The sequence below is a fragment of the Macaca mulatta genome, chromosome 5, assembly GCF_049350105.2.
Source record: "Macaca mulatta isolate MMU2019108-1 chromosome 5, T2T-MMU8v2.0, whole genome shotgun sequence".
Classification (NCBI taxonomy): Eukaryota; Metazoa; Chordata; class Mammalia; order Primates; family Cercopithecidae; genus Macaca; species Macaca mulatta.
The window spans coordinates 55,463,711-55,491,192 of record NC_133410.1 but is presented as its reverse complement, the minus strand read 5'-3'; the positions used below and the strand labels follow the sequence as shown (position 1 = coordinate 55,491,192).

Here is a 27,482-nt window from a genome sequence, read left to right as displayed (position 1 = left end):
TTTCACCATAAAATCCAGACTCCTTTTCATGACTTACAATGCTTTGCAAAACTGGCCTGCCCAGGTCTGAGTGGCTCTTTTGTGTGTTCTTTGAGATCCAGTCATGTTGAATTTTCTCCGTTCCTTGAAGGCATCCTGTTCTGTTCAACTGCTGGGTTGCCTAAGCTTTCCCTCCTCTTGGAACCCTTTCCAAACATCCTCACCCTGCCCTGCTCCTTTTGCAGCTAACTGCCACCAGTGTTCTTGTCTCAGCCTCCTCTGGGAGGTCTTCCCTGGCCCCTGGACTAAGTTGGTACCCCTGCTATGTACTTTCATGGCACCCTCTCATTATCCCTGTAGCATTCTACAGGATGTTTGTAACAGTCTCATGCCAGTCCTGCACCTCAGTGTCCACCATGTTTTCAGGTTGCTCAGCACACTGTCCCCATGACAAAATTTGGAGACAGCCCTCTTTAAGGCAAGAAACACAGCCCAAGCCCACTCTACTATTGGACTCAAACATTCTACTGGGTTACTTCCAACCTGTTCCATAAGAGGGGCAGGCAGGAGCAAAGGGAGTGGTCTCTCTGCTTTTTCTTCCCCTTCAGTTTGAAGGTTTTCTAGGTTGGGGTAGGGAGATGGAGAGTGTAGGGGTTGTGTTGATCGGGGAGGGCGTGGGTCTATTAGTTCCAATGCACATTCAAGAACTTTTTCGGCCAGGTGAGGTGGCTCATACCTGTAATCCCATCACTTTGGGAAGCCAAGGAGGGAAGATTGCTTGAGGCCAGGAGTTTGACACCAGTCTGGGCAATATAGTGAGACTCCTGTCTGCATGAAAAATAAAAGGATTAGGTGGACCCGGTGGTACACACCTATAGGTCCAGCTACTCAAGAGACTGAAGCAGGAGGATCCTAGAGCCCCGAGTTCGAGGTTTCAGTGAGCTATGATTTTGCCACTGTACTCCAGTGTGGGCAACAGAGGGACACCTTGTCTTACCAAACAAAAAAAGACCATTTTTTTTTTCTTTCTATCTCCTATGCTCTGGGTTCTATAAGTATAGTGTCTTTGTAGGTCTGATTTGATAACTTTGGGAACATATGATAACCCCATACTTCCTGGTCCAATGGGGGATAGTGACAGTGGATGAGGAAGGAACTCACTGATTAATACCTCAGTTTATTCTTTGATTGTGCATATTAAATACTCAATTAAAATGATATATCCAGAATCATTTCCCCCACCATGCTGAAAATTGTAGGAGTATAGTAGCCATTGGAATGTTTTTATTGTTTCAATGAAAAAAAAAAAATTTCATATTCAACCTCACTTATAATAAAAGAAATATGAAGTAAAACAATGACATAACCCCAATTTTCACCAACCAATTTAACCAAGATTGGTTGACTATTTTTAAATTTTTTAGTGCTGGCAAAATTATGATGAAACAGTCTCATAAATGGCTCTTGAAATATAAATCAGAACTTTCTGGAATGAAATGTATAATATCAATTAAGAATTTTAAATTTTTTCATGCTTGTAATGCTTAAAAGTGTATGCTCTGGACTTAGTCTGTTTGTGATATATGTAAAGCAAATGACCTAACCTTTCAGAGTCTCAGTTTCCTCATTTATAAAATGGGGATAATAACATTGCCTACTTTTTCTCTTCAAGTGAAATTATGTGTTTATAATAATTAATATTTTGCCCAATGTGTATTCAGAGCTCAGTAAATGTAAACTGTAATAGTAATATGAATTGTACCCTTTTGACATTGTCCTTTAGGAAATAATCTGAGATGCAGACAAAGATTTATGCACAAAAGTGTTATCATAGCCTTAGTTATAAAAATGGAGACAAACTGCAAGTAAATATTCAAACTGTAAGAAAAATGGCAGATTTTTTGTTTCCTTACTTAATGCTGGAATATGATGTAGCTGCTAAAAATGATGTTTACAGAGTCCCTAATGACATGTGGGAATGCTGATGATAATTGAGTAAAAAAGGTACTATAATGCCCACATTTAATCTAATCTAATCCATGTAAAAATCTCTGTATGTAAAATTGTATAGAGAAAGCACTAAAAAAAAAAAAAGTCAATGTTAGTAGTTATTGACCCCGAAAAACCATGCTTAGGATGATTTTTATGATTATTTATACTTTGTAAAAATATTTTTCATGTTTCCTTCTCTTCCGTGGCTTACTTTGTAGTCAGAAAAATAAAACCCTTAGATCCCTGTCTGAACCTGCTCAGCCCTTCTGTGTAGATGACAGCAGTTCTGGACTTGTACCTGAAGCCTGCTCACAGGTGGTGCCCTGTGGGACTGGCTACTTGTAGCCTGTCTTGCCTGAGTTTTGTAGTCTGCCCTAGGGAACTCTACTTTTCTGGTTGTAAGTCAGAACATTGGTATTAATCCTCAAGCCCTTGTTGCTCTGATTTCTGGCTTCTTTCCGTGCAGATCGTTACTCATTTTGAGGTCTCCCAAGAAACTCTCTCCTACAAAGAGATTTTGACTTCAAGCCTCTGACGACAAGTGTTCCCTAGGTTTTGGGGACTTATTATTCTTTTCAGCTTGATTTAATAAAAATCAGTCAACTAACCTTGAGAGCCTAATTATATAATTGGCCTTCTGTTGGGGGATTGCATATGATGGAGCTGGGAAGGAAAGTTTGCATGAGTGGATTAACATGGGTCCCACTCAGGTTGTTGCTTTGGAATGAGTCTATTCACAGGATTGGGTGTTCAGCATGACTTCTTAAACCATAGAATGAATACAGGTAGTGAACAAAAAGAGTTAGATAGTTTAACTTTCCACACTTGAGTGTTTATAATCTCCTGTGTGAGGTAAAACTATAAACTAACTTGGATAAATGTGATGTGTTGGGCATCTTGGAGTTGATCATTTTATATTTTCGGGTGTCATGTACTGATTTCTCTATTGACTCTGAGCACTCACTCCATCATGCAATATATGTCTGGGGACTGATCTGATGCCTTCTTATGGCTTAACATGGAGCTGTGGAAGGAAGCAGAGGCCCTGAGTAATTTCAGAGTCTCTGAAACTCTTCAGACCTTTCCATTGATTTCTGGCGTCTGTGTACCCAAATCTGCCAAACAGCCATGTCTGGTTTAAGATCTCCAGAGACTTGATTAGAAGGATAGAAAAAGTTAAAGGCTGTAAGGAACCCCTATATTTATAAGTCATCAGAGGCACAGAAAGAGAACCCAGCCAAGAAGAGCACGTGTGTCACTCATGCTGAGAGGAGAGAGTTTTAAGGGGGAGGGCGCCTGGTCAACAGTGCCTTGTGTTGCAGAGATTTCAGGTAGGATAAGGAATTAGAGGAGGCTATTAGATCTGGTCCTTAAGAGACCATCAGAGACCTTTTCAAGAGCAATACCACAGTAAAATATTTTGAAGACAGATAACAATGAAGTGAGGAGTTAGAGGGGCAAGGAAGCTGGGTAGTTAAGGGAAGGCAAGAGATGAGCTGTTTGTAGAGAAAAGTTTTTAGGACAGTGGGCAATGGAGAGCATGGTTGGAAGTTGAGGTTGAAAAGAGAGATAGGGGAAAATAGGGAATAATACTGAAAATTGGATCAAGAATATAGGTGTAGGCATTAGCCATTTTATCATGGGAGAAGGGAGGAAATGAAATAAAAACAGGAATAGATAGGTGTTTTGAGGTTGAAAGGAATGAATCCAGGATGCTCTGCTTAATGATGTAGATGAGATCACCTGGGGAGACATGAATGGATGGGTAGAGTGGGGTAGTGACTTCAGAAGAGTAATAAGGGTTTAAAAGCACTGCTGGGTGAGGGGGAAGGAATGTCCACAATCTGGCTCCAGTTTCCTTTAGAATATTTAACACACGTTACACTCCTTATTTAAACAGAGATCCCAAGATCAGATAAATCCATAAATACTTATTTGTTGTACCCACAAAATACTACAGGGGTCTGCTTACTTTCTCTTGAAAGCATCCCCTGGGTGATTATTCTTTTATGTTTCTCTAATTGCATGCTAGAGAAAGCATCTGTTAGATGCAACTAGTCTTTAGACCACTGAACACCTGCAGATCTTGTTGATGCATGCCCAAGTTCAGAAAGCTCTGGAAGAAATTGCTTTAAAGAGGATAGGCCATAACTTTTCAAATAACGGAGCCTTGAATCTGTAGTGTTTCCTAGGTTTCCAATCCTAACATTTACCCACTTGTTAAGGTAATCATAAAACAGTATCACCTTCATTTGCTCTTGCAACTTTTGAAGGTTTTTAAATATCCCTTTGCACAACTGGGATTGTGCTCCTGGCACTGTAAGGAAGGCATAGGGAAGAGAGAACAAAGGGCTTGGCATTATGTGGAAGCCATACACCAAATCTGGGGAAAGTAGCCTCTTTCTCATATTTCCTTCAACGCAGTCATAATTTCCTTTGTAGTTTAACTGAAGGGCTGAAATGAGGATTCATTTGGCTCTCAGGATATCATGAATTGTTCCTAATATTGGCAAAAGGCTGCTTGTAATTTGTAACTCCCAAAGTTCAGAGAAAGGTTGGGGACTGTTAATTTGTATGCTGCCAAAAGAATCAGCGTTTTTGAGTCAGACTCCTGTGGCTTAACTTCTGGGATGACTATGAAGGTCCTCTGAAGGGTTCTCATGTGGATGAGTGGGCACTGGACATGAAAGGGAGATCTGCTTCATGTGCAGGGAACACATCCAGATGATCAACAGTTAGGATCACCAACAGTGTACAGAGAAAGACCTGTTTTTAACAGATTTCAGCGGCAGGAATCTGTTTTACCAACATGGATTTCGCTAGAAATCACAGTCTCTACTACAAGCCTTGAGATGAAACAAGACATTTTGAGGCCATGGGTGGTGCATTAGCGAGTACAAAGAAATGCTTTGAATCCTACAGGGGAAGATGGGAAGGCCCCATAACCAGAACTCTTTCTTTTCTTTCTTCTAGATCTTACTCCTTTTTCATTTTAGGTGGGTAAATTGAGATTTGTGGGTTTTCTCCTGCCTTTGGGATAAAGGATGATAAATAGGACTTAAAGGGTAATTACCACTTGAAAGCAGGAAGTTTTCACCTACAAAGGAAGCTGAACACAATCAAGTTCTTTATTAAAGAATGACTATTATGTGAATGAGAACAAGAGACAGTGCTGTCTGGAAAAATAATTTGTTTTATAGCTTTAATCCCAACTGGCATTACAGAGCTACTATGCACTATGTATTGGGTCATAAAAATGGCTTTTCAACTCACAACTCTTCTTCATAACTTTATCTCTAGTTAAATACCAAAATATTCCAGCAACTCAATCCAATTATTTACTCACCCCAGTCCATTCATACTGAAGGCTGAGACTGGCATACTGACTCCAGAAGGCCAAATCTGTGACAAGGAGCCTTGCGGAGGGCTCAGGAGCCCTGTTGATGCAGGATTTTTCTCAGCTTCTTTGCCAGACTCATGGCAGTGGCGCCTCATCTACTCAGCCTGCTGTGCTCAGCCCCTTGTGGGAGAAACATGTGAGTTAGTGAGTGCAGGATCCAGCTGGCCTCTCCGGGCACTGACACAACAGCCAGCGCCATGGGGGGCCTGCAGCCAAACCAGGCATGTCACCTCAAGGGAAACGTGGTGGCACCCAGGTGAGGGTGCCCATGACCCTGAAGCCCCAGACAGGGTGTTATAGTGCTCTTTTACTTTCGCCATCTGAAGTCTGACAGATGGTGGTGTGTTAGCAGCTCATTTGGCCTCTTGCCTGCTGGGGAGGGCAAAGGGCTGGTGTGACAGCCTTTTCTGGGTACTGGCACTTAGTGGGCCCCAAACTCTTGTCCAGTGTTGAAGAAGAATGGGGTTACACAGAAAATTGAATGATGGTTAAAGTGGAGAATTTTATTGAGTGATGAAAACATTTCTCAGAAGAGAGGGGAGCTGGAGACGGGACGAGAAGGACAGGTCGTCTTCCCCCAAAATCAGGTTGTCTCTTCCCCAGAGTCAGGCTGTCTCCCCTCTACTGACTGAGTCTGGGGTCTTTATGGGCACAGGATGGGGCTGGGGCATGCCATAGGTAGTTTTGGAAAAAGCAACATTCAGTTGGTAAAAAGGCATGATTCAGAAAGAACCAATTGGGAGAGGGTGGGCAAAGAGGAATAGAAGCTCTTACTTTGGACTTTCTGTCACGAGTTTCAGACTGTTTTTTGTTGTTGTTGTTGTTTTATGGTGAAGATGGGGTTTCACCAAGGACCCTCCCTGTCTTCTTAGAATTTCTCTGCCTCCTGCCTCTATTACTGTGAAGGGGGTGGGGGAAGCTGCACTCCAGTCTCAGACCCCCAGGGGAGATATTAATAGTATTGATCTTACTGCTTCTGTTAGTCAGGAAGTTCTCTCTATACTCCTAGCAAGTATCTATCACGTGGCACCCCCGTATCTAAAGGTCATTCCATTGGAAAGGGATGAAAACTCAGTCACTGTGCTGGGCCTGGCCATTTGCTAAAAACCTCAAACACACAATTTCTACAGGTCCCAAGCTTCTACTTTACTGATATACACTGCCTTTGGGCTACTCTCCAGCTGTCAGCTGCAGTGTTTGTAATTGAAATCTCTTCTGCCCTTTGTGCAGTGATGAGACTTTGTGCTCATGAGCACCCGTGCCTTCTCTCTGCTCCCCTTCCCCTTCCAGACTGCCATCCTCTGTGCCAGCACTGTGCAGCTGATCTCCACAACACCGGGAGCATCTGCCTGAGGTGCCACAATGCCCGCTACCTGCTGCTCGGGGACCACTGTGTTCCTGACTGCCCTTCAGGATTCTATGCAGAGGGAGGAGCTTGTAAAAGTGAGTAAGTGCTGGACTCAGGAGCTGGAGCTGCCACCGGAGATTCTCTTCGGGCAGTAGCTGGGAAGGCTTGACCTTTCCTAAGAGAGAGCGGAGGTGGGAAGTATGCCATGGGACTGTAAACCAGACCTGCCAATGTTCTCAATATTGGGATTTTATTACCCACACTTGGGATGCTGCTTGGAAGAGAATCTGACATCACGGTTTCTGTTGTGTCTCTTTTTCCTCTGCAGAATGTCACTCCTCCTGCAGAACCTGCCAGGGCAGAGGACCTTTCTCCTGCTCCTCATGTGACACCAATCTCGTGCTGTCCCACACTGGCACCTGCAGCACCACCTGCTTCCCTGGGCACTATCTTGATGATAATCATGTTTGCCAGCGTAGGTTTTTCCAATGAACCTTCTCTCCTTTCCTTCCTTTCCTGCCTTTCTGAAGCCATTGAAAGAAATGTGAGGTTCTTACTTCCATCTTCTCACCTGGTAGCCTTTATTTTTATAAAAGGAAGAAAACCAATCTACAAAGGCAATAAGGTTGCCATTAACAGATTATAGGTCAGATATCGGCCTAATCGAAAGTGCTGGGCTTGGCGGTAGGGTCTCCTCTGTAAGTGCCAGCTGTGTGATCTTGGGCAGGTTATTTAACTTCTCTGTCCAGGTTATCTCATTTAAAAAATAAAAGTGTTAGTTTGTTTCATCTTTATAGTTTTTCTCAGCAATCCCATTCTATGACCATAGGCAGAGAGTGGAACTTGCTCTAGTACACAGTCAGTGGACTAAGCACTTCTCTGGATTGAATTTGTTTTCTACATGTATTTGTGAATATTCACAGTGTACAAGGCTTTGCATGCTGGAAATATTCCATTTCTGCCTAAACAGTAGTTATTTGGACTTGTATGGGAGTTACTTATATAGATGTCTTATTTCTCAAGTAAGTCAGAATACGATTAATTATCTTGAGTCAGGCACAAACAAAGAGTTAGGATATTCTATTAGGGAATGGGTAAATCTCTCTGAAAAAAAAAAATAAGATATCCTTCACAGATGAAGGAACATTTATGATAGGCTGATGCTGCTTATTTTATCTCAGGCACCAAAGTGTCATTTGCAAAAACGAAAAATTGTTATACTTTTGAAAATGACAGTTAACAAATATAGTGGTGATATTTCAGTTGTGTGTTCTAGGGGATACCATGGTGAAGGAATTGTGGAGTAGTGATTAGGAGAGTGGGCTCTAGAGTTAGAGAACTGAAGTTCAAATCCTAACTGCTACTTAGAGCTTTATGACCTTGAACAAGCCAATTAACCACTAGGCCTCAGTTTCTTTTTTTTTTTCTTTTTGTAAAGGAAGATTATAACAGTACCTACATCCTATTGTTGTTACATTTAATATAGACCATAGTGGAGAATAAGTTGTCAGAATTGATTAACCATTGTTTTGTTTTTATCATCATCATCTAAAATGAGAGGCAAATAAAGTAGTAAAGATATTTCTATTTTATAGAGAGGATGATAGATATTACTGTTAGTTTATTGAGATCCTTGCAAAGATTTGCATTAGTTATATGGAAGTCACCCTTTTGCATCATCTGTGGAGGTACTGGAGATCTAAAAACAAATTTTTTTGGACCAGTGGGAAGATTGCTTTTGTAACAAAAACTTTGCTTTGTATATATCAACTGTCTGCCAGAATCTGTAGATTCTGTAATACAAGAGACAGGAATGAAATACTTCCATGTTCTATTCAAGAGCAAGAGAGTCTTGGTGGAGAAATAGTGACTTAGATTTATGAGGCTCTTCACAGCAGTGGAATCACAGAAATAAAAGTTCAAAAGAAAAAATAGAATCCATTGTATGAAGTATAGGTAACAAAAATACATTGCATTGAAATAGTTCTCTTCTGGGAAGTTTTTGTCTTGGTGCAGGGTGGCCTCTGCACAAACACATTTGCTATCATCCCATGTAAATAGAATTTCATAGAATATTTCAGTTGGATTAAGAATTTCCTAAGTTTAGTCCTTAAATTTCATTCTAAGATTGAAAAAGTATGCTCCTACGTTGGGATATTTGAGTTTCTAGTAGGTTAAAAACAAAAAACAAAAACAGCCTGACCAACATGGTGAAACCCCATCTCTACTAAAAATACAAAAAAACTAGCAAGGCATGGTGGTGCATACCTGTAATTCAAGCTACTCGGGGGGTGCTGAGGCAGGTGAATCGCTTGAACCTGGGAGGCAGAGGCTGCAGTGAGCTGAGATCACGCCATTGCACTCCAGCCTGGGTGACAGAGCAAGACTCGGTCTCAAAGAAAAAAAAAAATTCAACAATGTTCTATTCTAATACTCATAATTACAGACAATTATAAGCCTGCCAATTTTAGAAATTCTGCAATAAGGGCTTTTGAAGAAATGTAATCAGTATTAAGGGATATTAAGGGAGGCATTCATAACCAAATTATTGAAGGAAGTAAGGACTGGAGAGCTTTCTAGATACTCTAAGTTATAGGGAATCTTTCGAGAGGATGTACTATTAATTGAATTAAAAAATCTAAGGGTCACCAGTTGCGGTAGGAACTTTAAAAAGGAGGTGATATGTAAGGTTCTGAGTACTTGAAACCATAGTGCTTTGGTATTGGAGGAGAATTCCAGAGTTACTGAAGCCAATCTTGCACCAGTGCAGAGACTCTTTCTCACTCACCTCCACAGACTTCCACAGAAGAAAGCCGGTTCCACTGCTGGGGAGCTGGAGTTGTCGGACAGTTGCTTTTAATTGGCCCTAGAACTTGCCTCCAAAGTGATATGGAATAAGCTTCCTCCTTCATTCACACGATTACTTTCCAAAGTTTGAAATTAACTATCATTCCCCACTTGGGTATCTCTGTGCCATGTAGACCTAGAGCCAATGGAGTATTGAAGCAGGAGTGAATGACCATTTCTTAGACCTACAGCAGAAAACAGGTCTGTTTAAGAAGGTAATTGAACTCCTACACTGTGAGGTCCCTCACTCCTTACAGCACATCACAGATGTGATGGTTACTGGACATCCCAGCTTCCCTCACTGGTTTCTGGTGCACTCTGCCACCTTTTTCACCATCCTCCTGCATTTGCTATAGGGGTCACTGACCTCAGAGAACTGCCCCTGCTACTCCAGGTGTGGCCACACCAAGATGTCTGCGTCAGGACTAGTAAGTACTTTGTGGGGTCCAAATGTAATACCATGGAAGCTGAGAACCCGAGGGACGTTGGTGCCTACAGAACTGCTCTGTGTCAGACAGGGTCAGCCATTTACTCATTACTTTGGAAAGGGTAAGAGGAAGAAGTCATGGAAGCCACCTGTTTCTCAATGTGACACTACCATGTCCCTCCAGATCCTCCATAAAGTCTTCCAGCAATCCAAAATGCTCAGCATGAATCCATTTCTTTTAGAAGTGAGTGAAGGGGCTGAGGTATACATTAGGGTTCCAAGGGGGAATGAGTACTCTGTGGAAAGATTCAGGCCAGGCACAGTGGCTCACACCTATAATCCCAGCACTTTGGGAGGGCACGATGGGAGAATCATTTGAGGCCAGGAGTTTGAGACCAGCCTGGGCAAAAAAGTGAGATCCTGTCTCTAGAAAAAGTTAAAAAATAAGCTGGACATGGTGGCATGTGCCTGTGGACCCAGAAATATGGGAATCTGAAGTGGGAGGATTGCTTGAGCCCAGGAGGTAGAGGCTACAGTGAGCTGTGTTCATGCCACCACACTCCAGCCTGGGGGACAGGGTGACAGAGTGAGAACTGTCTCAAAAAAGAAGAAAAAAGATTCAGGAACACAGAGGCAGATGGAAGTAAGTCATAGGAAACCCTCAGACACTAGGGCAAGGAATTGGCCTTGACCTCTGGCTGGGAAACTGGCATTCGGGGACCTCATTTTGCAGCTCTATGTCAAGAAAGGAGGACCGGCTGACCTTACGTTGCATATCACATTTTTAGTTACTATCAAGCCTGTTATTGACTAAAAATCTTAGATATTTTTTCCATAGCAACTGCTTTCTAAGCAGGTCTTCTTCATTCTGTATTTGTACAGTTGGTTTTAGAACATAAATGCGGGACTTTTCTTAGAGTTCTGCTTATTTCACTTGATTACTGTAGGTTCATTATTTCTACTGGTTAAAGTAACTGAACTGTGTTCTTCCAGCCGGTGAAACTTAACTATGTATATTTCCTATATAGGTGCATGTGGTGTATTTAAATATTATTGACATGGTTTCTTTGTTTCCATTAAAGTCATGGATAAAAATATTGATCAAGTAAGAATTTAAGGCTTGATTAATGTGATACTCTACTGTGGACACTATTTTTATCAATTATAAAGATTTGCTGATCACATTTTGAGTATGCTTTTCAACCACCTTCAAATCCACTTACAACTAGTAGGTCTTACTTCATTTTTGTATTCACAAGTTTATTTTTGGAATCTCTATCAAACTCTTTGCCAAAATTAAGATACACCATGCATAAAAATTCTAGGAAAAAAAAAAAAGGATAAAAATTTGGTCTCACCTAAGCTTACAACAGTTAAAATATTCTTTTCTAATTATTGAAAATAATTAGAACTGAAAATCCAGTCTAGAATTTTCCCAGGACCTTAAATTGCCAATATACATATTCTAATGAACGTTTTATAGCAATGTCTTTCTTTGTAGGTGAAACAATAGCATGTGATTTTTTTTTTTTTTCAGGGAGGTAGTTTTCTTGCACTGTGCCATATACTTTGATATCATATAGATCTAAAACTCACTGAGTTTCTCTGTGAACTTTTCCTCTGACACATACTTAGGGAAGATTTCCGAAAGAGACAGAAATGCTGGTGGTTGTATATATCTTATGCAATATCTAGCTTTATTTCATTTATGTAGCAAGTGTTTATTGAACACCTATAATATGACAGATAACAAGCTAGGTGATGACTAACATTACAATGAACAAAACAGACCTACTATTTGCTTTCTTGAAGTTTGCCGCCTAAAAGATACAAATGTTAATCAAATAATCACTCAAATGGAAATTGCTATATGAAATTTGCATGAAAAACATGTACAGGATGCTGTAATGGAAGGTCTGTTTTAGAATAGAAGGTTAACAACAGTCCCAGGAGAGACTGAAGAATGAGTAAGAGTTAAAGACTCAGAGATTATATTAAGAGGATTCAAATATACATGTTATAATAGGATTTCCATGTGGAGAGAATGGAGGGAATGGTAGAAGAGTAATATTTGCAGAAATGATGGCTGGAAATTTTCCAGGATTGAAAAACGACATTGAGTTTGAAGGCGAAAGTGTACTCTGAAACCTGAGCTGTATGAATTTTAAAAGCCACTCTGGTAGATGCATGGAAAATAGATTGCAAGGGGGTCAGAGCGGAGATGGAGAAACCAATTAGGAGGCTGTGACAGTAGTTCAGCATGGGATGATGATGGCTTAGAAATATTGGCATTTGTGGATATGGAAAAAAGTGAAAAGTTCTGAGAGTTATATTGGAGTTTGAATAAATAGGATCCAGTGAATAATTGGATTAGGAGTCGGGGAAAGAGAGGTGTCAAGATAGACTCCGAGGTTTCTGGCATGAAAAACTATGTCGATGGAGAAATGCCAGTTGTTAAATGAGGGAAGATGGAAGCATGACCAGATTGGGGTATCATCCCTGAATGTCAGAGTTACATGACTGGCTTCTAAGAGTTGTAACTAGGCAAATCAATCAACCAGTTCACCTTCAAGTCCTTTGCATCTTAAAGTATGGGGTTTCCCAAGCTCCCCAATAAAGTTGGTGCCTAATTTTAATGTTGGCATCACACAAAAACCTGAATCTACATTATGAACTAAAGGAAGCTTGATTCCTGAAGAAGTAAGGTTTAAGCTCTGAATTGTAATTCCAGGGATCTTAGAGTAAGGATAAATTCTGTTGCTGAATCACAGAACAATTTGGATATGGGATTTCCATTCTTGGGTTTGCAATTTATATTCTTTGTAAAATAAGATTACCCTTTTCTATTTTGGAAACTAATATTTTCTGTTTTTGTTGATCACAGGGGAGGGCTATGAGCCATAATGAAACGTGGCGCAGGTTGTAGCAAGGCTTTGTTCCTATATAACATCTGTCTAGGTTTGATCAGTGCTTCAGTATTTGCAATTGTAATCATCCGGTCATTTTCTTTTCCTGTCTGCTCAGCATGCAACACACACTGTGGAAGCTGTGATTCACAGGCCAGCTGTACCTCCTGCCGAGATCCAAACAAGGTTCTGCTCTTTGGGGAATGTCAGTACGAGAGCTGTGCCCCACAGTACTATCTTGACTTCTCCACCAACACGTGCAAAGGTAAAGCTCTTCCTGAACTGTGTAACGATTCTTTTACTCAGTGATACCCCTTTACTACTGATGTCTAGTTTTCCATATTGAGAAAACACCAGTCATCGTATATTTTGACTGTCTCTGATGATAGCAACAATTGTGTATGTATGTATATATTCATTTATTCACTCCTTGATTTACTTATTAAGCATATATTTTGAGCACCTTCTTGTGTCAGACGTTGTGCCACATTTTGATAACAAGACCAGAGGTGGCAAATTGTAAATCCTCAGGTTATATTTGGCCCATAGACATGTTTTCTTTGGTCTGCCTAATGTTTCAGTGCTTTAAAATCTTTAATTATTCACCTTTTAAAAATGAGAAGATTTCACATACAAAAATTGACATTTTCAAGTGTTGTTGTTTTTTTTAACCAGAAGCTCTAGTAGTGTTGGATATGCATCCTGACAGTGCAACTGTAGGTTGAAACAGTGTAGCTGTAGTCCCTGCTGGATGGAGCAGGATCTCTTCAGTTCATCAGTCCCCACCATTCCCTTTCTATCACACAAGGCCTACTCTGAAGATACATTACTTTCCTGGGCTGTAGGTGTTTGCATTTACAACTCTAGATTGCTGCCTCTAAGCTTGATGAGGTCAGGAGTCATGTCTGATGTGTTCATTTCTGCTTAACATACTTAAATGAGTGAAGACGTAGTCCCTGTATTCAAGGAAATTTATAAGGAGATAATGTCAAATGCCAAGTGCCTTTTTCTTTGCTCTCCAGTAGTTGGAATTCTTGGGGCTGATGCTCTTTGAATGGTAGTTCTCAGCAAGAGGAAAAGCAGGGGTAAAGAACAGGTTTTACTTGTTCCTGTCCATTTCCTCATTCCTGCCTCCTTCCACATTTCTCTCTATCCTTCTGATTCTGGCAGAGAAGCAGAGAAGCTAGAGCTTAGATATGGTGGTCAAACATCTGTCAAGTAACTTAGGATGCTGTAAGGTTCTGCAAAATTACACACTTTTCATTCCAAGAAATTCTACTTGGTTGTCAACTTAGGTGGTCTGCTGTGTTCAAGACCACAGAGGTTTTTTCCTTTCTTTTTTTTTTTTTTTTTTTTTTTGACTTCTAACCAGTAGCTGTCAGTTTGTGGTGAAAAACAAGATTATCACAAATCCACCCCATTATAGATGATTTCATAACTATGCTGGCAGTTTTCAAGGCTTTGTTTTAGTCATTTTCCCTCAGGACTGATTCAGCCAAATAAAGGAATAGGATTAACTTTGTAAATCTTCTTGGAAGCACGTGTACTGTCTTGCATATTTACCTGATTTCTTTGGGACTTAGAAATATTCTATCAAGGAAGAGAAAAGGCAACTAATGAGAGGTGTCTCCAGTTTCTTAGCAGAAATGGAGGGTGAGATCCAGGGTGGCCCTGAATGGAGATAGGTTCTCTAAGAGAAACAGTTCAGCAGCAAACGTTTATTGAGTTGTTACTGTATGCCAGGCACTGTGCTAAATTATTGAATTTCATTATTTCATTTTATTCTTCACAATGAGTTTATGAAATGGGTACTATTCTCACCCATGTTTTACAGGTGAGAAACCAAGGATAATATAGATAAAAACATTATTGTAGGATAATACAGATAAAAAGTAGCAAAGTCATGACTTGAATACAGATTTACCTTTCTTCAAAACCTTTGAATACAGATTTACCTTTGAATACAGATTTACCTTTCTTCAAAACTTAACTGTGCTATCCCATCCCATCTTCCATGCATGTAGCACTTCCCTTACCAGCTACAACACTGGCTTTCAAACATGAGTTTTCTGACTGCATCAGAATTGCCTGGGCCATTGAAAACAACAGCAACAGCAACAACTATAATATTCACAATAACAAGTACAGCAGCAACATGTTTTCCCTTGCCCCATCCCAATCCCTGAGACTCTGATTTGATAATTCCGATGTTGAGCCTAATCCATATTTTTAACAACCCCCCTGGATTATTTGCGTGCACATTCAAGGTTAGACCCCTCTAGAACATAAGCTCCTTGATGACAAGTTCTACACCTACCACCTTTATATTGCCCCCTCCTGCTGTTCAGTGACTATCCCATAGGTGCTTATGGAGCAAATTAACATGTAATTGAGTCCATTCTGATGCCTAAATGAGATCTTCTATTGTTTTAGCAACCTCTTTCTTTCTGGACAGGACCTTTATGCCCCATATAATTCTGACATCATTGGTTCTTTCTGTCATTTTGGTCAATGCCTGGTTTTGAGAGATAGAAACTCAGGCAACTGGTGTTATTGGTGGCAGCAGATGCATTCTTAGTTGAGTCTCTGACATCTCTTTACCTATTGAGCATTGAGTACTTGGAAGAAGTCAGGGTTAGCTGAAAACTGCCGGCATAGTTATGAAATCATTTATAATGGGGTGGAATTGTGATAATCTTGTTTTTCACCACAAACTGACAGGTTTGTGGGGCAAGGTGGCCACTCCCTGAGGCAGGTTTTGCCTGAAGACTTGATGTGGCACAGGGATAAAGAATTAAGATCAGAGTAATCTGGTTTCTCAGCAGCCCTGCTGACAAGCAGGCTCGGCACAAGCATGGAGTGCTCCTTGTACATGTCCATGTCTAACATAATTAGGGAACACTTAAAGCTCAGAGAAGCATTCAGGCTACTACAAGTGGAAACCTCGTTTGAGTCTGCTTATCTGACATCTCTTACACTGTCCTTATTTTACTCCTTGCGGCTGCAAACAGACTCCTCATAAATGAATTGCTGGGTCTGAGGGTGGACAGAAAGGAAGATAATCTAATGCAGACTTTCTTTTTTAGAGTGTGATTGGAGCTGCAGTGCCTGCAGTGGGCCCCTGAAAACAGACTGCCTGCAGTGCATGGATGGCTACATTCTCCAGGATGGGGCCTGCGTGGAGCAGTGCAGGTCATCATTTTACCAGGACTCAGGCCTCTGCAAGAGTAAGTGTGTAGAGGCCCTGCTCTGTGTTCAGCCATACCTTGGCCGCCTCCAGTTTGTACTCTTTTCAGAAGGAAACTGTGGCAAGTTTCCCCTTCTGGCTTTTTACCCAGTTTCTGATTTCTTTCCTAAGAGCCATCTTTGTTATTGTGAACATTTCCCCTTTTCATCTTCCATGCCCTAATAACACATTTGCTAAAATTTGAGGGCAATATGGGAATCTTGGGCATATAGGACCACACAAACAGGTATGTGTTAGCTGTTACTTTCAGATTTTCTTAAAAATTGAACAGTCAGGTTCTCCAGGTGGGAAGGTGTTTGTACCCTAGGCATTTGGGCACACGGGAAGACCCGATGATTTCACTCACTGACCCCTTCAACCCTCTGTATTCCATATAGCAAACAATCATCTCTCTCTGGCCTAGTATCCCTTTTAGCCTCAACTGAACACTACAAAATTCTCAGACCCTGAAATTCCCCTCAAAAGTGCACAGATGGCCGGGCGTGGTGGCTCAAGCCTGTAATCCCAGCACTTTGGGAGGCCAAGACGGGTGGATCACGAGGTCAGGAGGTCAAGACCATCCTGGCTAACACGGTGAAACCCCGTCTCTACTAAAATATACAAAAAACTAGCCGGGCGAGGTGGCGGGCGCCTGTAGTCCCAGCTACTGGGGAGGCTGAGGCAGGAGAATGGCGTAAACCCGGGAGGCAGAGCTTGCAGTGAGCCGAGATCCGGCCACTGCACTCCAGCCTGGGTGACAAAGCGAGACTCTGTCTCAAAAAAAAAAAAAAAAAAAAGAGTGCACAGATGGCATTCCTAGGAGTATTCCTGGGGGACTGAAAACTGACTTGATGGACTTGATGAACCACAAAAGGTCAACACTTCAGCAAAACGGTATTGAGACCCAAGGACTAATGATAATAATAATAGTTGGTTAGGCCAGGAATGGTGGCTCACATCTGCAATCCCAACACTTTGGGAGGTGGAGGGAGATGGATCACCTGAGGTCAGGAGTTCAAGACCAGCCTGACCAACATGGAGAAACCCCATCTCTACTAAAAATACAAAATTAGCCGAGCATGGTGGCACATGCCTGTAATCCCAGCTACTCAGGAAGGCTAAGCCAGGAGAATCACTTGAATCCGGGAGGTGGAGGTTGCGTTGAGCCGAGATTGTGCCACTGCACTCCAGCCTGGGGAACAAGCAAAACTCCATCTCAAATAATAATAATAATAATAATAATAGCTGCTGATATCTGTCATTCACTTTATAGTTTATCTAGCATTTTCCATGGGTGGATAGGACAGTATATCAACCCCCATTTTATAGAGAAGAACACTGAGGCTCAGTGAGGTAGAGTAATCCTAAGTCTCCCAGCTGGTAAGTATCATAGTCACAACCAGAACCCAGACTCCTTCACTCTTCATATGGTCCTTTGCCAAGTACACTAAGCTGTACTGCTGCTGGACATCTCATGCTGCCTTCCCACAAGGGCCTGGAATCCCTGGAAAGCCACACAGATTCCTGATGACTTCACTTTTGTCTTTTAGACTGTGACAGCTACTGTCTCCAGTGCCAAGGTCCCCATGAGTGTACCCGCTGTGAAGGGCCATTTCTCCTCTTGGAAGCCCAGTGCGTCCAGGAATGTGGGAAGGGGTACTTTGCAGATCATGTAAAGCACAAATGCACAGGTAATTTGGAGACTGTTTTGATTATTCTGGAAAGAAGTGAAGGCAGCAAGTAAGTCACATGTGCTGACTCTCAGGTATCCAAGAACACTTAAATTAGAAAGCGGAATGAAAGCCCAGAGAGCTTAGCCTAAGTAATTGATGGCTTCACATGCATATCTGCCATATGTTGGTTAAATAGGACATAGGAGTGTAAGCCAATATTCTCTTACACAAACCAATATTGTCCCCAAAGGTCTTTATGGAAACAAAGCCAATATTTTATGAAATGTAAAGCTTATATTGATCTGTAGTGAGGGATCCATTAAGAGTGGATCAGCCCTGTTGATATAGACATAGAATTTTTAGTGTTTAGACTAAATTACCCATGATTCTGATAATATCCTTAAAGAATGGGAATTTTGGGGACAATTTAGTGAAACACACTGGAGCTTTTATGAAACTTAAGTTGAACCCCAAGTCTTAATCTCCTTGTCCACTGGATTAGCTGGAGAGTTTTATCAGTTTTTTTCTCATCATATCTATCAAAACTTGGTTTGTATGCCCCACTGTAGTACCTGACATTTAATAATGCTATTAACCAGGCATAGCATTTACATATCACTAAATTTCCCCCATTTGCATTATCTAATTTCATATTCAAAATGGCTTGATAAAATATGACAGACACTATGAATCCTATTTTACAAGTGAAAGAAAAATAGGAGACTTAAAAGTGTTAATCACAGCAACTTAAGATCAGATGTTAAACCCAGGTTTTCTGATTCCAATCCAGGGCCCTTTAAACTATACTGTGTATCCTCTCTATAAAAAAATCTCAACTAAGGAAGCAGAAAAATTAGTCAGCAAAAACTCTTCCTAGAAAATTGTTAACTTGACTCGAAAAGTAATCCTATGGTCCTATTAATAGCTGCTCTCCTCCAGTATTTAAAATACTATTAAATACTACTACTACTAATAACAATAATAATAAGAAATACAACGGTGGTAGTAGTAGAACAATTGAGCCCTTCCTGTGTACCACGCACTGTTTTAGTCATTGCACATTATAACACATGTAATCCTCCCAACAATTATTTGCATTAGGTGCTATTAATGTCCCCATTTTTAAGACAAGAAAATTATGGCATCGATTGTTAAACAGAACTTGCCCGAGGTCAGCAGCTGGGAAGGTTAGAGGAGGAAGGGTACCTAGAAAGAGTCTGTGCTCTTAATCACTACAAAGGTCTTTTCTTACAAGTCAATATGGTTAACTTTTTAAACAATTCATGCATGTGTAACATTTTTAGATCACATTGTGTAAAGCGAGGAGTGTTCCTCTCTATAGATCAGCTCCCTGTACATTCTACGGGAAACCATCAGTCTTCTCTTTTGTTACAGTTAGGGCTCATTTGTTGCATGTGCTCTGACTCTTCTGGTTGCAAGCCCTTTATTTCTCTGTTGCTGGTGGTGCCTTGATTGAATCTCATTTAGTGTTTCCTTTTCTAATAGCCTGTCCTCGGGGGTGCTTGCAGTGCAGCCACAGGGACCGTTGTCACCTCTGTGACCATGGGTTCTTTCTGAAGAGTGGCCTCTGTGTTTACAACTGTGTTCCTGGCTTTTCTGCCCACTCCTCTAATGAAACATGTTCTGGTAAGTGTTTCTGCTCTGATGGTCTGGTGAACTTACCAATAATTTCTCTATGTGAAGGCTGAGTTTGCAGACATAATTGACGTATGTGATATAAAATGCAGCATTCCCAATTTGGGAAAACCCATGGTGCTGCTAAGGAGTAAGGGACTCTTTATAGAATATGGAAAATTGGGAAATCTCAACTTCTATAATCATTGGAAAGGAAAAGAAGCAATCTGTGTCTTAAAAGTCACAGCTATCAGCTAAGAAATTGGCATAAAACTTAGCTAAGTTCCTGAACTACAGCCATGTTATAGAAAATTATATATATACAGTCACACTTTGGTTAATGATGGGGATACATTCTGAGAAATGCATCATTAAGCAGTTTCATCATTGTTTGAACTTCATAGAGTGTACTTACGCAAACCTAGATGGTATAGCCTACTGCACACCAAGGCTATATAATATAGGCTACAAACCTGTACAGCATGTGAGTGTACTGAATACCATAGGCAATTGTAACACAATAGTAAGTATTTGTGTATCTAAACATATCTAAAATAGAAAAGGTACAGTATAATTTTATGGGACCACCATCATATAAGTGGTCTGTTGTTGACTGAAATGTTATAGAGCACATGACTATATTTACCTATGATTTATTTATATTTATATAAATTTGTAGAGCTAATTATGTCAAAGTGCAGTGGTACACCCTTTTTCACACAGTAGAGATAAATTATAAATAAATAACAAATAGTATGAGGAGTCTGCTTCATAAGGTTCACATGTTTCTAGTGAATGGATTTCAAGCTACCCTGTTTGCCCTTAAAAATATGTAACATCGGCCGGGCGTGGTGGCTCATGCCTATAATTCCAGCACATTGGGAGGCCGAGGCAGGCGGATCATCTGAGGTCAGGAGTTCAAGACCAACCTGGTCAACATGGCGAAACCCTGTCTCTACTAAAAATACAAAAATTAGCCAGGCACAGTAATGAGCGCCTGTAATCCCAGCTACTCAGGAGGCTGAGGCAGGAGAATCGCTTGAACCCAGGAGGTGGAGGTTGTGGTGAGCCGAGATCATGCCACCGTACTCCAGCCTCGGTGACAGAGCAAGACTCCATCTCAAAATAATAATAATAATGATGATAATAATAATAATAAGTAACATGTTAAGAAATGAAGCCAGTCTCTTCCAACACATTAATGGACACGTTACCTTAAATAACAAAGAGAAGTGAATTTAAGTTCAGTCTTAATTTTGAATCCCAAAACCTTTATAGGTGAGTAAAGCTTGGGAGGGACGTTACTGAGTGTTTGTTGGCTTTTGAGAGTCGTTCGTCAAAAACATGAGGCATTTTTTTAACACTCATATTCAATCATATTTTCTGTCTCTGTATTTCTGGCCTTTAAAGATATTAAGACTTCCCCACGGGAAAAAAAATATTTTTGACTTATTTCTGGGGAATCTTTCTGAAAACCCTAAGTACTTGAGAGCCAGCTTACTTCTCTCTAGGATATAAGTCCGCTTGTGAAAATGAGTGCCACTCTCATTGGAGCGATCTTACAGTCGAAGTAGTCCCATTGAACTTGGCATTTCCAAACTGTCCTGTCTGACCTAGTTGTAAAAAGGAGCACTACCAATTAAAGTCCAGGCAAAAACAACTTGCAGGAGACAGGATAAATTCTACATCATGTTAAGAAATCCTTTTTTGTCATCAGATGTTTCATGTGGACAGAGATTATAAAATTGTTAAGACAAGGTGTGTGTATTTCACATGAATTTTAAGTATGAGCCACTGATAATCCTACTCCACTGTAAATTAACTGGTGCTATTCTAGGAAATGATAGCAAACACCAGCCTTTTTACTTGCCCTTGGTAGGTCTGATGTGGCAGGTGCATCAGGATAGGACTGTGGTTCTCAAAGCCAGGAGCCCACTAGGATTACCTGCAGAGTTTGTAAAATTCCCGAGGTCCTACCTGAGAACATCCAAGTCAGAAGCTCTGGCAGTGGAGCCGAATTGTCAGTATTGTTTTAAAAGATCCCTATATGATTCTTATTATTGTTGAGATGTAATTTACATACCATAAAATTCATGCTTTAAAGTATAAAATTCAGTGGTTTTTAGTGTATTTATAAAGTTGTGCAACTAACACCACTATCTAGTTCCAAAACATTTTCATCATCCTAAAAGGAAACCCCATAATATTAGCAGTTTCTCTCTACTCCTGTCTCAACCCAGTCCCTGGCAACCACTAATCTACTTCTGTCTCTAGGTATTTGCCTATTCTAGGCATCTCACATAAATGGAACTTACAATATGTGGCCTTTTATGTCTGGCTACTTTTACTTAGCATAGTATTTTCAAGGTTCATCCATATGATATCATGAATCAGCACATCATTCCTTTGTCTTTCTATAGATGTAACATTCCACATTTTATTTATCCATTAAACAACGGATGGACATTTGAGTTGATTTCACTTTTTGACTATTATGAGTATTGCTGCTATGAACATTTGTGTACAAGTTTTATATGGAAAAATGTTTTCAATTCTCTAGGGTTTATATACACAGGAGTAGAATTGCTGTGTCCTATGGTAACTGTATTTAACTGAGGAACTGTCCAACTGTTTTCCCAAGTGACTACACCATTTTACACTCCCATCAGCAATCTATGAGGTTTTGATTTCTCCACACCCTAACAATTTTTATTGTCTTTCCTAGTGGAAATGAGGCGATATCTTATTGTGGTTATGATTTTGCACCTGCTCATGTGCTTATTGGCCTTTGTGTATCTTCTTTGAAGAAATGCCCATTCAAATTCTTCACCCATTTTAAAAACTGGGTTTTTCATTTTCTATCGTTGAGTTATAGGAGTTCTTTATATATTCTTGATACAAGTCCCTTTGTAGATATATGATTTGTGTGTTTACTCCCATTCTGTGTGTTGTCTTTTCACTTTCTCACAGGTGCCCTTTGAATACAAAAGTTTTACATTTTGATGATGTCCATTTATTTTTTCTTTTGTCACGTGTGCTTTTTATGTCTTATCTAAGAAAGCATTATCTAATTCAAAAATCATAAAAATATACTTCTATATTTTCTTCTAAGGGTTTTATAGTTTAACGATTACATTGAAGTCCTATGTTCTTGTCATGTGCATTCAGGGTGGTAACCACTGGGAGGCTTATTGTATACTGTGGCCAGAATCTCATCTGTGCAGCTCTGAGTTAACAACATTACAAGCTTATTTAAAATTAAAACAAAAAAAAGGGTTGGCACATGGAGGGCAGCTGAAAGGAAAGCTGGAGCTGCCTGTAAGAGAGGAACATGTCCGAGTCAGAGCCAGAGCTCAGCAGGAAGTGAGAGCAGTGTTTGTCAGATGCGGTCGTAAAGATAGGTACTGGTTTGGAACTAGGACTTGTTTCCTCACCTAAACTTCTTTAAAAGAAGAAAGTAGCCATTAACCTTTAGTTTGGCATGGAATTGGGAATGGCCTTCTCCAGCCATCGGCATAGTTTCCAGGCTCCATGTCTTCTATATGAAACATGTGTCAAAGAACAGGAGCAGTGACTCACACCTGAGGACCCCACTGGGAGGCAAAGAGACATCATGTGTATTTTTCAGGAACACTGAAGCTCTCTAGAGCCAGCTGACGGTTGTGGTCTTTTGTAACAATGTAATACTGTAAACTCCAGCACACTGTTTATGCAGTGAAATCAACTCTGTTTCTTATTTTGTGTGTATTCTCTGGAAATTGTAAGGAGGTGGTCTGAAAAAATAAAAATAAGGGGAAATTGACCTAATTAGGGAAGGTACCACAAGCTTCACCTTTGGGTTCCTGTTTTTCAGGCAAAATACATACCCCTAGTCTTCATGTGAATGGTTCCCTGATCCTCCCAATTGGTTCAATAAAGCCACTGGATTTTTCCCTCCTGAATGTCCAAGACCAAGAGGGTAGGGTCGAAGATCTCCTGTTTCATGTTGTGAGTGCTCCCACCAATGGTCAGCTAGTGCTCTCAAGAAATGGAAAAGAGGTTCAGCTGGATAAGGCTGGACGTTTTAGCTGGAAAGATGTGAACGAGAAGAAAGTGCGTTTTGTGCACAGCAAAGAAAAACTCAGGTGACTCTGTGTTTTGTTGTTTTCTTCCTGCCTCCTTTCCATCATTGCTTTTCCACTCCTCCACCCTGTCCCAGCCTCTCTTTCTCCATAGCTAACCCTTCTCCTCCGGGGAAGATCAATACTCCACAAACCCAAATGCTGTCAGCTGCCTGTCATCATTTCCCTGTGATTGCTCAAAGAACGTGCATCTGTTAGAGACATTTTCATTTTCTCACATAATTATGGGTAATCCTCTGATGCAACAGAAAAATCCTGGTACAATTAGTCAGATTTTTGGCCCAGCAGAAACAAAAGTGGTCATATACCTAGATGTTACAGCTGCTGCTTCAACATTGGGGCAGTACACTGGGAGTGGGCGGCAGAGAGAGAGGATGGGAGCACATGCTTTTCAAGGTGTTGTATGGTCTCTAGGATTTTCGAGTTGGAAGGAAACTTAGAATCACAGTGAACTTTTTATTATCCACATTATGGGATTAATTGTGGTTAATTTTTAAGCCTGATTCAGTTTTCCCCTGATGCTTAGCACACTTCTGGCTGCCTTCCCCACCCCAGCTGACATATGCTTCAGGAATGCAATTGAATGTTAACACCAACCCAAGCAAATATAGCTATATAATTAGCAGGGTAAATCTACTCCACAGAAGTCAGAGGGTGCTCCCCAAAGATTAGCCTTTAGGATTATCCTTCATCCTGCTCTACTTCATTAGTGCAGATAATTCAGCATAGCCTCTATGTATAAACAAGGAGTTGAAACCCATGGAACAGAGGCAAGGACGCAGTGAGTATTTTCTGCTGTCAACACTAACCTTGAGGGTTGGTTGGTTTTGAGATTTGGGCTGGGAGATAGGTGAGGAGAAAAGTAGATGGCATTTTCTCTATTGTAATTCAGAGATGATGATGCCAGTGACCTTGGAAGATCATACTATAGGAATAAGAACAACTAGCATTTATGGAGTGCTAACTTTGAGCCAGGCATCATGTTAAGCACTATACATGAACTATATATCTCATGTTCCTAGTCTACAGATAAGGAAACTGAGGCCTTGAGAGTATAGATTATCTTGCCCAAGACTGCTCAACATGTGTGTGCAGAGCTGAGACTCCAAGCCAAGACTGATTCCACAACCCATGCCTTTAGCCACAATGATTTCTGCCTCCCTAATATACTAGGAACAATAGGCATGCTTCCCTCCTCAAAAGACAAAAGGTCACTTCATAGAGAAGTATTGCTACAGAGGTGAAGCTTAACACTCTGGTGTTTGATGCCATAGACTCTTCAAATTCCTACTATATATTCTGCATTCATTTTTACTATAAGTATTATTATTATTTGAGACAGAGTCTCACTCTGTCACCCAGGCTGGAGTACAGTGGCATGATCTTGGCTCACCAAAACCTCTGCCTCCTGGGTTCAAGTGATTCTCGTGCCTCCGCCTCCTGAGTAGCTGGGACTAGAGGCAGACACCACCATGCCCAGCTAATTTTTGTATTTTTAGAAGACGTAGGGTTTCACTATATTCGCCAGGCTGGTCATGAACTCCTGACCTCTAGTGATCTGCCTGCCTTAGCCTCCCAAAGTGCTGCAATTACATGCGTGAGCTGCCACACCTGGCCTATTCTTTAAGTATTTCTATCACACAGACACACAAACACAGAGTGATACAACTCTGTATAGTAATCCCTTTTCTTGCAGTCACTTATGAAAAGCATAAAGCTTCAGAGACAACCAAGGTCAACCTTCTTGTCTATTTAACTTCTTTAACCTCTCATCACCTGTTTTGTGTTTTTTTTTTTTTTTTTTTTTTGTGGAATCATAGCTTTGTACCCCTAAATGGGACAAAGAATGGCAGTTTAGGAAATACTCACAGTACTCTTTTTGGGGCACCTATTGTAATACTGGATTCTCCTTATCCAACAAAAGAAAGAATGAGAGGCACAGTAAAAATTCAACAAAAGAAAGAATGAGAATAATAATAAAATGAGGTTGGTAGAAACCCATGGAAAATAAAATTATTAAAGTCTCTGAATAATCCAAAACAAATAAGTTTGTGTTTTGATTTTGTTTTTAACCGTGAAGACACTGACCATGATTCTTTTTTTTTTTTTTTTTTTTTTTTTGAGACGGAGTTTCGCTCTGTCGCCCAGGCTGGAGTGCAGTGGCCGGATCTCAGCTCACTGGAAGCTCCGCCTCCCGGGTTCACGCCATTCTCCTGCCTCAGCCTCCCCAGTAGCTGGGACTACAGGCGCCCGCCACCACGCCCGGCTAGTTTTTTGTATTTTTTTAGTAGAGACAGGGTTTCACCGTATTAGCCAGGATGGTCTCGATCTCCTGACCTCGTGATCCGCCCGTCTCGGCCTCCCAAAGTGCTGGGATTACAGGCTTGAGCCACCGCGCCCGGCCGAGCACGATTCTTTAGGATCGGGTTCCTTTGGGATTAGAATGCTTCTGTGGAGTAGAAGACAACCTATAGGTGTAGTTGCCATCACTGGGATAAAATGGTATTGCTGATATACTGAACACTGTTATTGGAACCTCAGTGCCACCAAAAATCATTTTTAAAAAACTATTTTTGTCTTACCTTCTCTTCTATCCTGGAAGGAAATCCATCAGTTACATTCTCTTGAAGCCTGAGGTGGTGGTGGAGAGGGACAGGACTTAAATGGGACAGAAAATGAAGGGAAGATAGAAGAGAAGGGAAGACAAGAATCGCTTTTTAAAAAACAGTCAGGTTTATTGAGGTATAATTTGCATTCAATAAAATCCCCCATTTTGAAGTGTATTGTTCTATAAATATTAATAACTGTATACAGTTTTGCAGTCTTGTGACCACAACCATAGTCAATATGTAAAATAGTTTCACTACCCCAAAAGTCTCCTTTTTATAGTTGCTCCTTTACCCCCAGTCACTGGTGACCACTGATCCAGTTTTACTGCTATAGTTTTGTGCTTTTTAAAACGTTAGGTGAATGGAATCAAACAATATGTTGACTTTTGTTTCTGTCTTTTGCCATAATGCTTTTGAGATCCATCCACATTCTTTCATGTATAAATAGTAGTTCCAAGAATAACTTCTAAAGAACTTTTAAAACAATGGTCCCTCTGGTAGATTAGAATTCAAAAATACCCATAATGCAGTAGTCCTATATCTTACCAGTCAGCAGCAAGTTCTGTGCTTGGTTTGGCTTTGAAGGTGGGTAAGTCTTACCTTCCCTCTAGCAGTCTCTGAAGCTGCTTGAACAACGGCTTATTTTATTATTAATTGGGACTCTTCGGTTGCAAGTAATGGAAGTAAACTTGAACTAGATTAGCAAAAATGTAAGGCTTGTTATAACATTGCAGGGGTGGCTCAGATCTCAAAGACACCAAGGGCAATTGTGCTCCAGGACAGTGTGGAAGCAAGGACTGGGAAGGGGAAGCAGGAATCAACTCTTCTGTCATCCCTGTGTCTCTTTGCTTATAGGCTTCATTCACTTATGTGTTACAGGCAGACTTGTTCTACACCGTAGACTCTGGTTGTCCTGTAGTCAAATGCTGAGACTGACTGCTGGCTCTTGGGCCAGTTGCAAATCGCTAGGGAAGAATCAGCCATCCTTCCCTAGTCTGTCCACAATGACTATGTGTAGGCTGGTGGGGAGTGAGGGGAGATGAACAGCTGTGTAATACAGACATTGCAGACATTGTCACTGGGGGCCCACTCACATGAATTGGGCAGGGGTTAGGAAGAGCATTTGTTGGGAAGAGGGAATCGTGGAGAACAGGTCAGAGACTATAAAAGATTCCTTTCAATTCTTCAGTTTAACCATTAGCCTACGATATATTGCTAATCTGCCCTGGCCTGACAACTAATTTTTCAGTCTTTTCTTTATTCAGTTTAGAAAGATAGGAAAAAAATGGTTACATAATTATTATAATTGTTATAAGAAG

The 27,482-nt window shown here is 40.7% G+C and overlaps 1 protein-coding gene across 1 annotated transcript in view; it reads left to right on the top strand.

Annotated features, from left to right (window-relative positions):
* FRAS1 (Fraser extracellular matrix complex subunit 1) overlaps positions 1 to 27,482 on the top strand; it is a 449,198-nt gene that overhangs the window by 256,698 nt on the left and 165,018 nt on the right. Inside the window, exons 21-27 of the mRNA XM_015138463.3 lie at positions 6,662 to 6,814; positions 7,048 to 7,194; positions 13,018 to 13,164; positions 15,986 to 16,126; positions 17,676 to 17,816; positions 19,305 to 19,445; positions 23,287 to 23,557. Of these exons, the coding sequence (XP_014993949.3) occupies positions 6,662 to 6,814; positions 7,048 to 7,194; positions 13,018 to 13,164; positions 15,986 to 16,126; positions 17,676 to 17,816; positions 19,305 to 19,445; positions 23,287 to 23,557 (1,141 nt within the window). The remainder of the gene's footprint in view (positions 1 to 6,661; positions 6,815 to 7,047; positions 7,195 to 13,017; positions 13,165 to 15,985; positions 16,127 to 17,675; positions 17,817 to 19,304; positions 19,446 to 23,286; positions 23,558 to 27,482) is intronic.